General features: G+C 45.3%; 1 protein-coding gene across 2 annotated transcripts in view; it reads right to left on the bottom strand.

The window, feature by feature from the left end:
• Nucleotides 1–10,801: 10,801 nt before the first annotated feature.
• Nucleotides 10,802–16,911, bottom strand: part of LOC141127436 (retinol dehydrogenase 7-like) — a 69,604-nt gene continuing 63,494 nt past the window's right edge. For both annotated transcript variants that reach the window (XM_073613863.1, XM_073613862.1), the window contains exons 4-5: nt 16,687–16,850; nt 10,802–12,795 (exon numbers count right to left, since the gene is read on the bottom strand). In XM_073613863.1, the coding sequence (XP_073469964.1) occupies nt 12,578–12,795; nt 16,687–16,850 (382 nt within the window). In that variant the 3' untranslated portion in view covers nt 10,802–12,577. The remainder of the gene's footprint in view (nt 12,796–16,686; nt 16,851–16,911) is intronic.

The raw sequence follows: 16,911 nt of genomic DNA, 5'->3' as shown, positions 1-16,911 counted from the left end.
CCTCAGATATGTTGATTTTCATAGCCAAGTCCAGGATTTACATAGATGTTTATCTGAATATTTTGACCAGTGAGATCAATCAAATCGTTAGGATCTGTCTTCCTCAATTTATGATTTCACGGACATCGACGTCACCGGACTCCTCCCCCCTTCCCTACGTTAGCAGACGGAGGCACTTGGGGAAGGGGAGAGGTGAGTACCAATCAAAAGAATTTTGATCAATCAAAAAAATTAATGATTAATCGAGGAATTAATCTTTAATTTTCCCAGCCCTACTTTTTACACATTTTTGTGAATGGGTAGGGGTACTATGTATCCCATACTCATTCACATAAGGGGGCGGAATCTGGGGGCCCCTTGTTAAAGGGGGCTTCCAGATTCTGTTAAGCCCCCGCCTGCAGACCCCCACAACCAAAGCCAAGGGTTGTGGGGAAGAGAGGCCCTCTTGGGGGGATCCCATGCCATTTTTTTGTAGTTTTTTTTTTAAATTTTGGCGTGGGGTACCCTTTAGAATCTATACCTGACCTGAAGGGCCTGGTATGGATTTGTGGGGACCCCACACTGTTTTTTTTTTCAGAATTTTCTATTGCCAGCATTGTTTTGTTTACATTTCAGCTGTCAGTGGGGAAGCCCACTGACAGCTGAGGAGTGATCCGTTAAGGACGCAGTGGCCAGCTTCCCGGTGTTCTGTCACTTTCTCCAACCCATCAGAAACTCCAACCACGTCACTGCGGGTTTATTTAAACCCTTAGTAATTGGAGTTTTTGACAAATTGGTGGCTGGACACAACACCGAATAGAGTCCGGTACAGGAAGATTGAGCTGTTTTGACAGCACAGCGGCTAACGAGGACAAAGTTGTCGCCGCTTCGGAAGCGGCAATTTTGTTGGCTAGTATCGGAGCGGAGTAAGAATCTCCGCTCATAATATCCTGCACCGGACTCTATTCGGTTGCCGGTGTTGTGTCCAACCACCAATTCGTCAAAAACTCCAATTACTGCTGGTTTCAAGAAACCGGAAGTTAAGTAGTTGGAGTTTCTGACGGGTTGGAGAATTTGACAGAACACTAGCCCGTTGCTTAACAACCAGCTATTCTCCACTAGGGATGAGCTTCGTGTTCGAGTCGAACCCATGTTCGACTCGAACATCATCTGTTCGCCCAATTGCGAACGATATGGGCCGTTCGCGCCAAATTCGTGTGGCGTGTCACAGCCCATAATTCACTGCGGCATCGCAGTGCACTGCTGGATGATGATTAGCCAAGCATGCACTATGACCCGCATGCTTGGCCAATCACAGCGCCGTCTGAACAGAGGGCCATAATTGGCCAAAGCCAAGGGGGCTTTGGCCAATTATGGCTCAGGGGATTTCGTACACACCCCATACTATATAAGGCCGCCTGCACGGCGGCCCTGTGTAGTGTGTTCTGGCGTTCATAGAGAGAGAGAGAGAGAGAGACATAGACAGTCATTTGATTTAAGTTAGATAGATTAGGCAGGACAGTCAGTCAGTTAGCTGCACTTACAGTGTATTGTGTATATATATGCATCCCAGGTGTTATATATATATATATTATACACACACATACACTGTATTCAGTTTAGCTAGATCCGTTCCTGTTATCTTGCTACTGACAGGCAGGCTTGTGTTACAGTATTTACAGCTACCTGAAGAAAATTGCTGGTGTTCTTTTGATCCTATTAGTACCACAGTCGGGCAGTTAGACTATTTACAGTTAGTGTAGTGCGTCCTCCTCACAGTGTTCAGCTAAAGCTACAAGTTAGTTTAGTGTGACCTCTGCACACTGTTCAGCTAAAGCTACAAGTTAGTGTAGTGCGACCTCCTCACAGTGTTCAGCTAAAGCTACCTGTAGAAGGTTGGTGGTGTTTTCCTGATCCTATCACTACCGCAGGCAGCTAAATAAGCTACAAGTTAGTGTAGTGTGACCTCTGCAGAGTGTTTAGCTAAAGCTACCTGTAGAAGGTTGGTGGTGTTCTCATACTACAGGCAGGCAGTTGATTTTGCTAGCTGCAGTATCAGTATATATATATATATATATATATATATCCCAGCTTAGTGCAGCTACAGGCCATTAGTATGTCTGGAAGGATAGGCAGACAGTCACAAGCCAATAAAAGAGGGCAAGCAGGCTCTGTGTCTAGAGGCAACAGTGCTGGTCATGGAGACGGTGCATCCTCATCAGCACGTGGCCGTGGGACACGCTTGGCCTTCCAACATGTGGAAGACTTGGTCGAGTGGATGACCAAGCCTTCCTCATCCTCTCTCACCCATGCTCAGGGTATTTTGTCTGGCAAAGCAGCTGCCAACGCGGCCTCTTCCCTCGGCTCAATGGCATCAGTGACTCCTTCCCTAGCCCCACCATGTCCTCCTCCGGAGTACCTCAAACTGTTTGACCACAGTGTTGGGTACATGCTCCAGGAGGATGCCCAGCGTTTAGAAGGCTCTGGTGATGATTCTGAATAAATTAATGAATGAATGGATTTGTAAAACGCTGCAAATGCGATCTGAATCGCCTCAAGGCGCTGATGCGTTGTGTTGTCAAGCTTCACTAGAAGAGGTAGGTCTTCAGTTTTTTCCTGAAAGCCAGATGGTTTTCTTCCATGCGGATGTGAGTCGGAAGAGAGTTCCATAGCCGAGGTCCCTGGACTGCAAATCTTTGTTCTCCCCTTGCTTTGTAGCAGTATTTGGGAACGAGGAGGAGGTTTTGGCTAGATGATCGCAGATTGCGATTCGGTGTGTAATGTTTTATTTTCTCTCGGAGGTATTGAGGGGCGTTTCCATGTATAAATTTGTGGGTGAGGCAGAGCGTCTTGAAAGTGATCCGATTCTTTACTGTTAGCCAGTGTAGGCTCCTCAGGGATGGGGAGATGGACTCCCAGGGTTTTTTCCTGTTATTAGTCTTGCCGCCTCGTTTTGAATGGCCTGTATGCGCGTAAGCTGATATTGGGGTAATCCTAGGTAGAGTGAGTTTGCGTAATCGAGACGGGAATTAATGATTGCTCCAACTACTGCTGCTTTGTCATCTTCTGGGATGAAGGGGATGAGTCTGCGTAACTAGCGGAGGAGATGGTGCGATCCCATAACTACTGATCCTATTTGCGTATCCATTGTCATTTCTGGGTCCAAGATAATTCCAAGACTTTTTGCCTTGGTGCTCGGTGAAATGGTTTGTTTGAAGATGGCGGGGGGTGTCCGTTGAGTCTTGGTTTTGGGATTTTGGTTAGCATGCAGGTAGAGAAGTTCTGTTTTTGACCCGTTGAGTTTGAGGGAACTAGTGGTCATCCAATTATCTATTGAAGTGAGGCATTTCTCTAGTTGCTGATGGTGGTCTTTTTGTCCGGTGATCCCAAAGTAGATTTGGGTATCATCTGCGTATGAGTGGAAGCAGATATCTGATTTTCTGATGATATTGAGGAGAGGGCGGATGTAAATGTTGAATAGCACTGGCGACAAGGGGGAGCCCTGAGGCACTCCACAGGAGATTGCCCGGGTTTCCGAGGTAAATGCTCCTAGTTTCACTGTCTGCGAGCGATTCTCTAAGAAGGATGCGAACCATTTTAGACTAGACTCTGTGGCTCCTGCTACTTCTGTGAGCCGGCCAAGTAGAGTATTGTGGTCCACTGTGTCAAATGCTGCGCTGAGGTCTAACAGTACCAGGAGACACGACTCTCCATCATCTGCTGCTTCGAGTGCATCATCCCATACTTTTAGAAGTGCTGTTTCCGTGCCATGACCTGGGCGGAAACCTAATTATAGAGTGTCCAGAAGTTGATGCGTGTCAAGATGGCATTGTAGCTGTTGTACTACCGCTTTCTCCATAATCTTGGAGACGGTGTTGAGGCTTGTTATCGGTCGGCGGTGGTTGGGGTCTTTAGGGTCAAGATTGGGCTTCTTTAGCAGGGGTTTGACGATGCCTTGCTTGAGGGTAGTTGGTACAATCCCTTCTTTGAATGACTGGTTTATGAGGTGTGTTATAGTTGGGGCCAGGATGTCGGCGCATTCTTTCAGGAGTTTCGTGGAAATGATGTCGTTTGGTGATGTGCTGTCTCGAAGGCTTCTCATAATGTTTTTTGTCTTGTCAGTGGTGATTGGGCTCAAGAAGAAGTCTGGCGGTTGTGTGCTGTTCGCGTCCATGTCATCTTTTTGCTTTGGTTGGGTAAGGTTGGTTGCTTTTTTCTGTTGAATTGATTCCCGAATCCTGTCGATTTTGTCGATGAAAAAATTAGCTAGCTCATTGCAGTATTCTTGAGTATAGTTTGCTGGGTGCTCTTAACAGGTTGGGTTCATTGATTGAGCGACTATTTTGAAAAGTTCCCGCAGCCGGTTTATGGTGGTTGAGATGGTGTTCGAGAAATATTCTTTTTTGGCTGTGAAAATCGCTTTGTGGTATTTCACAGTGAGTATTTTGTAGTTTGTATGGTTTTCCATGGTGGGATTTCTTCTCCATGCTCTTTCCGCTCTTCTACGTTCTTGCTTGAGTAGAGTGAGGGTGCCGTTGAACCATCTCGAGTTTTTTTTGCGGATGAGTGTTCTGCGTTTTGGCGCTACTGAGTCTGCTGTTTGTAGTAAAGCCTTGTTTAGGGAGTTGAGTGTTTGTTTTCCGTTGAGAGATCTGCGTTTAATGATTGTATTTTGTTTGATAAAGTGGTTTTGAAGAGTTCAGAATGCAGTTTCTTCCGGGATCTGTTCCAGTGTATTGTTGTTGAATGTTTCTGTTTTTGGAAGATGGATTTGGTGGTGATATTGAATTTGATGGCGTAGTGGTCCGTCCATGGTAGTAGAGTGTTGTCGGATATGTTGATGTCCATGTTCTGAAAGATGAGGTCTAGGGTATGTCCTGAACCATGCGTGGGCTTCTTTTTAAACTGCTGAAGACCTAGCTCTTCCAGTTGGTTGATGCAGGCGGTCGCAATAGGATCTTGGGTGGAGTTTGCCCAAAGGTTGAAGTCTCCAAGTACCAGAAGGTTTTTAGTTTTCAGGGTGTGCATTGAGATAAATTCCATAAATGGTGTGAGGAGATTAGTCTTTGGTCCTGGTGGTCTGTAGCATAGTAATATGTGAATGGTGTTTTGGGGTGTAGTTTGAAGTTGCAGGGGGAGTATCTCCATGAAATGCACCGAGTTCTGTGAGGGTGGTTTGGTGACAGCAAGGTGTGATTTGAAGATCACTGCTAGGCCTCCTCCTTTTTTTCCTGTTCTGTGCTTGGTAAGGATGCTGTAGTTCTCTGGTACCAATTCAGTTAGAATGGTGTTGCAGTTGGATGTTAGCCAAATTTCTGTAATGAAGAGGCAGTCTATGTTGTTGTCGATCATGAAGTCGCGGATTTCTAGTCTGTGCTTTACTGCAGATCTTGTATTAATCAGGGCGCATGCTATTTGTTGTAGTTGGATTGGTGTCTCTCTGAATTTGATGGTAGCTTGTCGGTTGGTCCTCAGTAATTTTTCTTTTCTTAGTCTTCTTTGAGTGGCAGTTGGTAGAGTTGAACCGATGTTTCTTAGCCTGTGGAGTGCGTCCGCGGTGTACTTAAGATTACACATGGTGATGCAAGCAGGTTTCTGAAGGAGGGTGATGGAGGTGATGGAGGCTGCTAACCACCCTCCCCGTTGATTCAGAGGAAGGCGAAAAAACCTCTCACTGAGCAGGCCAATTGCTAACAGCAGCAGGAAAAACTCCTTCCTGACCCCCCGAGGGGCGATCGGCTCAAGGACCCTGGATCAACAGCTGTGGTAACCCCCGGTGGCTTACCTGTGGAGGCTGGTCAGGAGGATGATGGCGGGGGGGTAGGGGGGTCTGGTCGCTACTTACCAGTTAGAGTGATGTTGCGACTGGGTTTAGGCGGAGCTTAAGATGGACACTGGTCTGGTCCAGTGTTTCCGGTGGTAGGCTGTGCCCACGCAGTGAAGTCAATGTAGAGGAGGGGGGTGTTCGAGGCGTGGGGGCACGGGGCCCGCTGGACAGGTGTGGGTTCTGGGTGGCTGGAGCTAGGCCGCAGCCGTGGTCTGTCCCCCAAGTCTATCAGTTAGAGAGCGGGTGATTGGATGGCGGCTGCGGTGGTGCCCCGGTGGCTGAGGAGGGGGGGTTGAGGGATGGTGATCTTTGCCTGGAGGGGGGCGGTCCCGGTACTAACCTGCTGGGGGGGTCCGGGCTGAGCTCCGGGTGGAGGATCGGCCACACTGGGGGGACCAAGATGGCTGACGGGATGGATCCAAGCCACGGGTAGTCAGATGCTCGCTCTCTGGAGGTTGCAGGTCCTTCTGAGCTAGATGAAGGCAGTAACGTGAGCACGGACAGAGGGGGTGCCCAAGAAGGACAGCAATTTGGCAGTCATGCTCCCCCTGCTGCAGCATACTGCCAGGTTTGCTCCAGTGATGAGGAGGGAGGGGATGATGAGGTCACTGACTCAACGTGGGTGCCTGATAGGAGAGAGGAGGAGGAGGCACATCACCAACAAGGCAGGATGCCCTCCAGGGGCCAGCCTAAGGGCAGCACACTGACTGCATCACACCGCAAAGCTCTGCATGTGCAGGGCGCTGCCGTCTCTGCGCGTTATTCCAAAAGTTCTTTGGTGTGGGCCTTTTTTGAGATGAGTGCATCAGATCGCACCGCTGCTATTTGCAACATATGTCTCAAGCGTATCTCGCGTGGCCAAAACATCTCCCGCTTGGGCACCACATGCTTGACCAGACATATGTTGACCTGCCATGCAGTTCGTTGGCAAGCGTATCTAAAAGACCCACACAAAAGAACAAAGAGGACCTCTCCTTGCTCCTCCATCAGCTGAGATCTCCAACCCCACTATACCTTCAGTCCTCTCTGAGACCTGCACTGAGAGGAATGAAGGTGTAGAATTAGGTGTGTCACAGCCAAGTACTTGTGGGCAATCTGCTTTCGGTACACCGACATCAGATTGTACCAGGCAAATTTCCCTGCCCCAGCTGCAGCACCGCCGAAAGAAGTTCGCTCCCAGCCATCCACATGCCCAGCGGTTGAATGCTAGCTTGGCAAAATTGCTAGCACTTCAACTGCTACCTTTTCAGTTGGTAGACTCTGCCCCCTTCCGTGAGTTTGTGGAATGTGCGGTTCCTCAGTGGCAGCTACCCAAACGCCACTTTTTCTCACGGAAGGCAATTCCGGCTCTCTACCGGCATGTGGAAGGCAATGTCCATGCCTCGCTGGACAGGGCAGTCAGTGGTAAGGTGCATATTACCGCTGACTCATGGTCCAGCAGGCATGGACAGAGACGTTACCTAAGTTTCATCGTGCATTGGGTGACTCTGCTGGCAGCTGGGAAGGATGCAGGACAAGGTGCAGTAGTGTTGGAGGTTGTTCCGCCACCATGCCTCCAAAATGCCACTACTAATGATTGTGACACACCTCTCTCCTCGACCCCCTCCCCTTCTTCTTCCTCCATGGCCTCTTCCAGTGCTTTGTCCTTGGAACCAGCGGTGCTCCGTAGGCGTTCAAGGGGCTACGCAAGTACGCAGGCCAAAAGATGCCATGCGGTGCTTGAGCTGGTGTGCTTGGGGGGTAGGAGCCACAGAGGTGGTTGACGCCACGCCAACTTAAGGCAGGAATGGTGGTTTGCGACAATGGCACCAACCTCCTCTCCGCCCTCTGACAGGGACAACTGACCCATGTGCCCTGTTTGGCTCACTTCCTTAACTTTCTTGGGCAGGTACCCGGGCTTACAGGATGTCCTGAGGCAGGCCAGGAAAGTCTGTGTACATTTCCGCCAGTCATATAATGCCAGTGCTCGGCTGGCAGACCTCCAAAAGGAGTTTAACCTGCCCAAGAACCGCCTAATCTGTGACATGCCCACCAGGTGTAACTCAACGTAGGCCATGCTGCAGCGGCTGCACACGCAGCAGAGGGCCATCAATGAGTACCTGTGCGACTATGGCACCAGGACAGGGTCAGGGGAGCTTGTTTTTTTTTTCCCCACGCCAGTGGGCCATGATCAGGCATGCATGCACTGTCCTGTCACCATTTGAGGAGGCCACGAGGATGGTGACAGTGCATGCATCAGTGACACTGTCCCCCTTGTCCACCTGTTGAAGCACACGCTGCGTGGAATAATGGACAGGGCACTTGAGGCAGAACAGAGGCAGGAAGAGGAGGACTTCCTTAGCTCTCAAGGCCCCCTTTATCCAGACAGTGTTCCTGCGTGCCCGCCGATCACACAGGAAGAGGAGGAGGAGGAGGGAGGATTGTGTCAGTATGGAGGTGGAGCCTGGCACTCAGCATCAGCAGCAGTCTTTAAGGGATCAGCCCCAAGAAACACATGGACTTGTACGTGGCTGGGAGGAGGTGGCTGCGGACCATGTCATCCTTAGTGACCCAGAGGACTCCGGAACGAATGCCTCAGCAAACCTACGCTGCATGGCCTCCCTGATCCTGCAAAGCCTGCGTAAGGATCCTCGTATTCGTGGTATCAAGGAGAAGGACCAATACTGGCTGGCAACCCTCCTTGATCCACGTTACAAGGGATAGGTTGCAGACCTTATCTAGCCGTCGCAGAGGGAGCAGAGGATGAAACATCTTCGGGAGGCCTTGCAGAAAGGTCTGTGCAACACATTCCCAGAGACTGGGAGGTTACAAACTCCTGTTTCTGGACGTGTTGCTGAGGCTTCGGTCAGTCAAAGAAGGAGCGGTGGAGAAGGTGGCCGTCTGACCGATGCATTCAGACAATTTTTTAGTCCGCAGTCCCAAGGTATGATCGGTTCCAGCAACCATCACCAGCGTCTGTTTTACATGGTGCATGAATACCTAGGGGTAAGATCTGACTTGGACACCTTTCCCACCGAAAATCCTCTAGGTTACTGGGTCTTGAGGATGGATCACTGGCCAGAGCTTGCACAGTATGCAATTGAGCTACTGGATCCAGCGTTCTTTCGGAACGCTCATTCAGTGCTGCTGGAGGCTTTGTAACCGATCACAGGGTGCGTCTGTCCACCGACTCGGTCGATCGACTGACCTTCATAAAAATGAATCAGTCTTGGATCACCACCAGCTACCAAGCCCCTGATGCTGATGTAACCGAATAATTTTTTTTGAAATGTTAGATCCCTTCAAAGACTGCCTATGCTGATGCTGAGTGACTATCCTGTTATGCTGAGTAATTATCCTCTTCCTCCTCAATGATCATGCTGATAGCTTGTAAGAACATTTTTGGTTCTGGGCGCCGCCACCAGTGCCTAAGGCCCAATTTTTCAGCCCCTGTTTAACAGGGGCGTGTAATTACAATTTTTGATGCAATTCTTTTGCAGCAGGGCTAGTTCCTGCGCTCCAACTAGAGTATCTGTGAGGGGTTGCAGTGTTGTGATACCAGCACCAGTGCCTAAGGCCCAATTTTTCAGCCCCTGTTCAACAGGGGCATGTAATTACAATTCTTGATCTAATATTTCACAGCAGGGCCCGTTCCAGCGCCCACCAAGAGTAATTGTGAGGACTTACAGTGTTGTGGCACCAGCACCACCACCACCATAGGCCCAATTTTTCTGGCCCTGTTCAACAGGGGCATGTAATTACAATTCTTGATCTAATATTTCACAGCAGGGCCCTGTGAGGGCTTACAGTGTTGAGGCCACCACTAAGGCCCAAATTTCTGCTGAGTATATAGGGCAGGCCCCTACTTTCAAACATCCAACTTACAAACGACTCCTACTTGCAAACGGAAGGAGACAGCAGGAAGTGAGATGAAATCTACCCCATAGGAAGGGAAATTCTCTCCTGTAAGAGTTAATATCCTTTTCACTGATGCTTTATCACCAATCCTTGTTTCACTAAAAACCCCAAATTTTCAAAAAACATTTGTCATTGGAACAAAAAGTGAGGTGAAATCTTCGGAAGAGGAGCACAAACAGCAAAACAAATGTCACAGGGGTGATAACCCTTCCCTAGGTTTTCCAAAAAGCTTAAAAACAGATTTTTTTGGCTGGAGCTACACTTTAAAAATGTACCAGTTCAAAATTACAAACAGATTCTACTTAACAAACCTACAGTCCCTGTCTTGTTTGCACAGCCTGTATACTCTACTACTCACAGTATATAGGGCCTGGGGGCCCCACGCCTTTCCTTTTTTTAATTTGGGTGCGGGGTTTCCCTTAATATCCATACAGGACACAAAGGGCCTGGTAATGGACTGGAGGGTACCCATGCTGTTTGTCTCACTGATTTTCATCCATATTGCCAGGACCCGACATTACATTAAAGCCGCAGGCAGTTTTAAATGACTTTTTTCCTTTAAAAATGTCATTTTGTGCAGGGACTGTTCCAAGCATGGGAAACACGTGTCACTTTACAGGCATACTATAGACACCCCCCAGGTACGATATTTAAAGGAATATTTCACTTTTTTTTTTTTTTTTTTTACTTTAAGCATCATTAAAATCACTGCTCCCGAAAAAACGGCCGTTTTTAAAAGGTTTTTTTACATTGATACATGTCCCCTGGGGCAGGACCCGGGTCCCCAAACCCTTTTTAGGACAATACCATGAAAATTAGCCTTTAAAATTAGCACTTTTGATTTCGAACGTTCGAGTCCCATAGACGTCAATGGGGTTCTAACGTTCGTGCAAATTTTCCGTCCATTCGCAGGTTCTGGTGCGAACCGAACCGGGGGGGGGGGTGTTCGGCTCATCCCTATTCTCTACACAGAATATGAATCGGTCGGGCTGGGTTTATCATGGAACATGCTCCAAAATGGCGAACGTAGCCCTTCAGAAACTATACAACCATAAAGTAATTCTGATGTCTGCAACCTTAGACCATGGTACAGAAAAAGTGATTTACCCATTTTATTTTTTAATTGTTTAGCTGTTCATGTGCTTTACAGTGAAGTAAAGACTTTGCATTAATAGGCATTTCACTTTTCTTGTTCTATTCATTTTCAAACATCTTTATTCTCAAATCAAATACACATTTCAGTAACACGCTATTTTGCTGATTGTTTATCACCCACAAAAGCACTTTGGTATCAAATGAAAATAAATTTGTGCATTAAAGTGGATGTAAACCCAATGTCATCCTTTCTAAACTATTGCCATAGGGGTTATCTATAAGGATATACATGCCTCCTGCATGTATCTTTACCTGTCAAGTGTCTCCCCCCTGAGAGCCGAAAAACTGCAGATTCTGTGGGTGGGTCTGTTGTCTGGAGCTCAGTGGGTGGAGTCGTGATGTCAGTAGACTCCCTGCCCACCTCTACACTCCCCTTGTCAATATGCATTTTCTCCTGTGTATATTACACTGAACTTCTGCTATGATCTCTAACATCCAGTGAAAAGGACAGGAAAGTAACCACATGACTTCAGCATGCCAAATCTTGCTGAGGTGTGGAACATCCAATCCTTGCAGAGCTGCTGAAGAAAGGAGTGGGGGTGGGAATTAAAAAATAATGCATGTCTCTTAGGCTAGTGCACAAGATATGTAAATCACCTGTCACTCACAGCAAGGCGGAGGATTTGACAAAGTTTTTCTCTGTTTGTCAAGATTTATCCCACTGAACAATAAAAAAGGATTGCTCAGAGCTGGATTAACTCTGTGTGGCAAGACTGGGCTCAAATGATAGGAAATCTTATACTCTACATTATGACATCAAAAGAAAAAAAAAATGCGGGTTTACATCCACTTTAAGGAGAAACTAAACTGAAAATTGTGCAGGAAAAAGGCAGAGAATACAGAAAGATGTATTGCTGTCAGACTCCCTGCTGCTGATTTTTCCTTATTACTGACTTACTATGCCTTGCTCTACACTGTGAAGGTTGCCATCTTGGTAAAAGCATGAATTTGCTTCTTCATGCAAGATCCCTCAGCATGGAGAACAGTGAGCAGCACATTGTGATATCACCAAATTCCACTCCAACCTCTTGAGATCAGTAGAGGCATGCTGCTGATCAGTAGTGTATTTAGGTTTTGTGCTGCCCTAGGCCTGCCTAAACTCGTGCACCCCCCAATTTAAATATGAGCCACCCCTTCCTGTCAAGGCCACACCCCTTGCTGTTTAAGACCCACCCTGAATTTTTTGAGTGGGGACACTAGTTCTGAGGGCCTGGGAGCGGCAATGGATTCCCTTAATTTGCATAGATTTCCTCTTACTTCCTGTTTGGCTATGGGGCAGGAAGTGAAGGGAAATATCTGCAATAGGACAGGGATGGTAAAAAACAGCGCAAGCTGTCAGGAACTCTTTCCATGCTGTCCCCCTGCAAAGTGCTGTCCTAGGCCTGGGCCTTGTCGTCCTAGGCCAGGATACAGCGTTGCTGCTGATAAAGAGCTATGAGGCCTAGGCACAGGTACATGCTACAAAATGCACTGCTAGTTTTCAGGAGGAATTCAAAACAAAAAGGTGCATATTTTTGTTGCTTCTTCAGCACAATTACATTTATAAATGTTCCCTATAATATAGAAAATCTTGAATTTTTGAGTTCATGTCTTTAAAAAGAACTTTCAAGAAATATGGAATGCCCTTTGGCCTATACTTCATGGCAGACTGATAGATGAAAAATTACTAGGTTCATGTTATAGCAAGTTTTGGCAAACAGGGCAATCAAAAATACAAGATCACATTACTTGGGCTGGTTTAGGCTGGGGAAGTGTGAAGAGAAAGTCCGTGAAAAATGTGGGAAAATAGGACAAGGGCAAATATATGAGTTTAGCATCCAGGCCTACAGAATATCGTGTCCATGGATGAACAGCGGTCAGCGCGTGCTCTACTGCTTGTGGGACCAGATGCACGTTTTTGTTGACAAGGTGTTTTACTTGTTCAGCAGCCTTGAGGGCTAAAATAAAAATATAACATAGGTCAAAAAGGTTGCATCAAGTGGGTAAACAAAAAGCTGAAGTTTAACCAAATGACAAAAACAAATTATCTAGGCATTATATAATGGTTCTTATTCTCATTTTTTGCATTTCATGTGGCAGTATAATTTATGTACAACTATATGATGTCATGCATAATGCTGTTTCAAGTATCTTCTTGTCTTTCTTGGCCCGATGAAGGGATTGTTGCCCAAAACTGTAATTTTTTTTTGTCTTATGGACATTTAAATAAACATTATGTATGCTGCAACACCAAGCTTTGAAATAGTGTTATATATATTCTTTATAAAACACAATTTCAAAGCTGGGTGTTGCAACATACATAATGTTTATTCAAATGTCCATAAGACAAAAAAAAAATTACAGTTTTGGGCAACAACAATCCCGTCATCGGGCCAAGAAAGACAAGAAGATACTTGAAACAGCATTATGTGTATATGTGTATATATATATATATATATATATATATATATATATATATATATATATATATATATATATATAAATAAAAGTTTATATATACGTTTTGTATACATAAAGTACTGTGTGACAATTTTAGACACATGTAGAAAATACTGTAGAGTGAATATGCTTTCAAAAATAATTAATTTACCTTTTTATTCATCAATTAACCTGCAATTTGCAAAAACAAGTCAATATTTTGTGCATTTGTCCTGTGCCTATAAAACACATTTCATATTCACCCAAACTTACAACCTAAGAATCAATGCAGATGATAAAGTGGGATCCACCACTGAAGTCCAAAGCAGAATTGGCCAGGCAACAGTAGTGCTCACCTGGCTCAAATTTTGTCTCTGGAAGACCAACATCTCCATCAATACCAATATTCACCTCACAAATCCAAAAACTTAGACTGCTATGGTTTTGGCCATGTTTGCAGAACGAACAGCTGTCATATAAATTTCTCTGGTGAGAGCAACTGGGCTACTGGGGGGGAGGGGTTCTGTGAGCATCACTGAAGAAAATGTGGCGCAACACACATTGAGGAAGACCTAAGGAACCAGTAACTGACCATTAGCTCAGCTGGAAATATCACCACTAATTGCCAAAGGCGGAAGCTCATTGTGAACAACAAAATGAAGCAGCACCTACAGGATTGAATAAGTTTGGAGGATGACCTTCTTTACAATTCCCAACTAAGGGTTAAAGATAAAGGAGGAGAAGCCATCAATTCTCCCAGGTACGCTAGCACACAGGGATTTGTTAGGCATATTGTCCAGTGCATGACTAAACTAAACAATTATAACAAACAGGTACTAATGATCAACAAGATAACATGTAGGTTAAAATACAATAATCAAATTAAACATAATCAGCTGTTCAGGAGGAATGAAACTTGCTCTATTAAAAAAACTAGAATGCTATAGACAGTTCAGTGTAAATATTCTCACACAATAGCAAAACTGAGCACAGCAACCTAACACAGAGTGGTCTTACTGCATCAACAAGGTCCTTCACAGGCAGATGTTTCAGGGGAGACAGGCAATTTTAGATGGGCTGTCCACATCTAGAAAAGTACAAATAAACAAGCAATTTGGGGACCAAAAAACACAGTGGTCACCCAAGAAACTGCAGCAGATGAAAGACACATCGCAGTGACTTCCCTTCACAATCGGGAGATGTCCAAGTTGCACCATCATCTGAGACTTGGCAGAAACTAGTGGGACCCTTGCACACCCATCTACAGCCCAGAGAAGTCTGGTCAGAAGTGATCTCCATGGGAGACTTGTTACTAAAAAGCCATACATCTGATGTAAAAAAACCAAGGCTGTGTGACTCACCTATGCACGGTAACACAATACCTGGTGCAGAAAAACAAAAGCAGGGGCTGAGGATTCTAAATTTTTTGGCTGCAACAGCAGTTTTTTTGCTTAAGTCCTTAAAAAGTGGTACAAGGTTAAGTGTCTATAGGCCACAGTGAAGCAGGCTACAGGTTAATTACAGGTTTGGGGCTGCATTTCTGCACGCAGTGTTGAGCATTTGGCCAGAATTACTGGTTTTCTCAAAGTTGAAAGGAACAGGCAGATATTTATCCATCATACAATACCATTAATGCATAGCACAATGTTTGACCTCTGTCTGTGCTTCAGTTGTCGGACAATCAGCATTGGAAACTGCCAGCAGCCATTTACCAGTGACACTATGCACCTCATGGTGTCACTCAGCTATACTTGTGCTATCTACAACTTTTACAGCATCAGGGCAGAGAAGAAGCATTTCCCAGTCAGTCTTTGCCATCGCAAGATATAGATGGCATAGCATTGGGGGGCTGAACTGCACCATGAATTGCATACTGTAGCTGGTAATTGGCTGGCAGTTTCCTATGCTAATTGCTGGACAACCAGAGTGCGAACAGAAGTCATGCATGATGCTATACATTTATTAATGTACATGTGTTATATGGCGGCTCATAATACTTCTAAAGTGAGTAAGGCTTTATGTACATTACAGCTCCTATAACTTGAGTTTAGGAGCTTTGGCCAAAAAAAACGGCAAAAGCTCCTAAACTCAACTCCATAAAAGCCTATGTGTCCATGTCAACATAGGCTTCTAGCATAATTAGGAGCTGCTGCAGTTAGGGAAGGTTCAACCTCCCTTTCCTGAACGTGGAAGAATCACAGAAACATTTTGGCGGCAAAACCACATAAAATTGTGGCACGATTTTGTTGAGATTTGCGTTTTCTCGCAGCCATGGTAAATCACAGCCAAGTGTACATGAAGCCTTAGTAATTCTAGAGTGAACTTCCACTTTCAGCGAACAGAAGAACAAGGAGTCATGGAAGAGATGGTATAGCCCCCACAGAGCCCCGACCATCGATTGATGCTCTGTTAAAAGCAAAATGATGTATACACCAAATATTGATTTGATTTAGTTTTTTTTCTGCTTTTGAAGTTTGTAAGTTAATTGATAAAAGAAAAAAAAAACATTCATTGCATTTTTGAAAGCATCCTTACTTTACAGCATTTTTTCACAATTGTTGAAACCATTTGCACTGTAGTGTATATGATAAAAAAATAGACTATGCTCAATTTACCTTGCTGATAAATGAGGTGGAACGTATCCCCAGCTCAAGTAGATTTAGCCAATTATTTTTGAGAAAGGATCTTTTTTTCCAGAAAGACTTGAACACTTCGTTTACCAGTGCTTATTATATAGTATTTATTATGAATATGGATTTGGAAAAATAACCAGCTGTCCTGATATAAACAAATTTGCTACTCTGTTTGCTGATTGCAGAGTTAGGCTATATTTGCATGGGCATTTTGCCATGGTGCGAATGCCAGGAGCAGGAATCTACCGATTCCTGCTTCTGTGTTTGTCACCTGCAAATAGCTAGCTGTGGCCACTGACATGTCACTAAAGTGTACATGCTTAGTGGAAAAACGCCTGTGCAAATGTAGTCTTATCGGCCTAAGTCAGCAGGGGCCATGTTGACAATCGATGCATGATTAATCTTATTACCCCATGATCTACACCCACTTTAATATGACCATGCCACCTTTAAAAATGTGTCCAACCCCCCCCCCCCCCACACACACAAATTCACTGTAATCTATGATTGTTTCCATGTATTTCAAGTAGATCAGTTCCTGCCGAACTGTCCATATTTTGATTCATCTATGGCCAGCTCTAGAGTATATGCTATAAGGAGGGGGTCCTCTGCAGTGCTAAGTGCAGCCTGATGCAATCAGGTAACGAGTAGACAACAGCTGTCAACACACGTTCCTATGGATTTATGGATATAGTAAATAGGGTAAATAAAAACTCTGATTTAGTGATTACCGATTAGGTTATTTACTTGAATTTACATTTCATGTGGAAAACTCACCGTATTTATAATAATCTTCTCCATAACTTTTTTTGACTTCTTCTGGAGCACTTTTCCAAGTTCTCATTAAATCTCCTCTTGTTGCGTCTACGTTTGTTATTTGTGTGTCAAATGCTCCTGGTTCTATCATAGCCACTTTCACACCAAAATACCTCATCTGACGCCTGGAGAAAACATCCATGGTGAATAAATTAGACAATTTATTCATACAAGAGTTGTGATGTA

The sequence above is a fragment of the Aquarana catesbeiana genome, linkage group LG02 (assembly GCF_042186555.1).
Source record: "Aquarana catesbeiana isolate 2022-GZ linkage group LG02, ASM4218655v1, whole genome shotgun sequence".
Lineage (NCBI taxonomy): Eukaryota > Metazoa > Chordata > Amphibia > Anura > Ranidae > Aquarana > Aquarana catesbeiana.
This window is presented reverse-complemented; position numbering and strand designations above follow the sequence as displayed.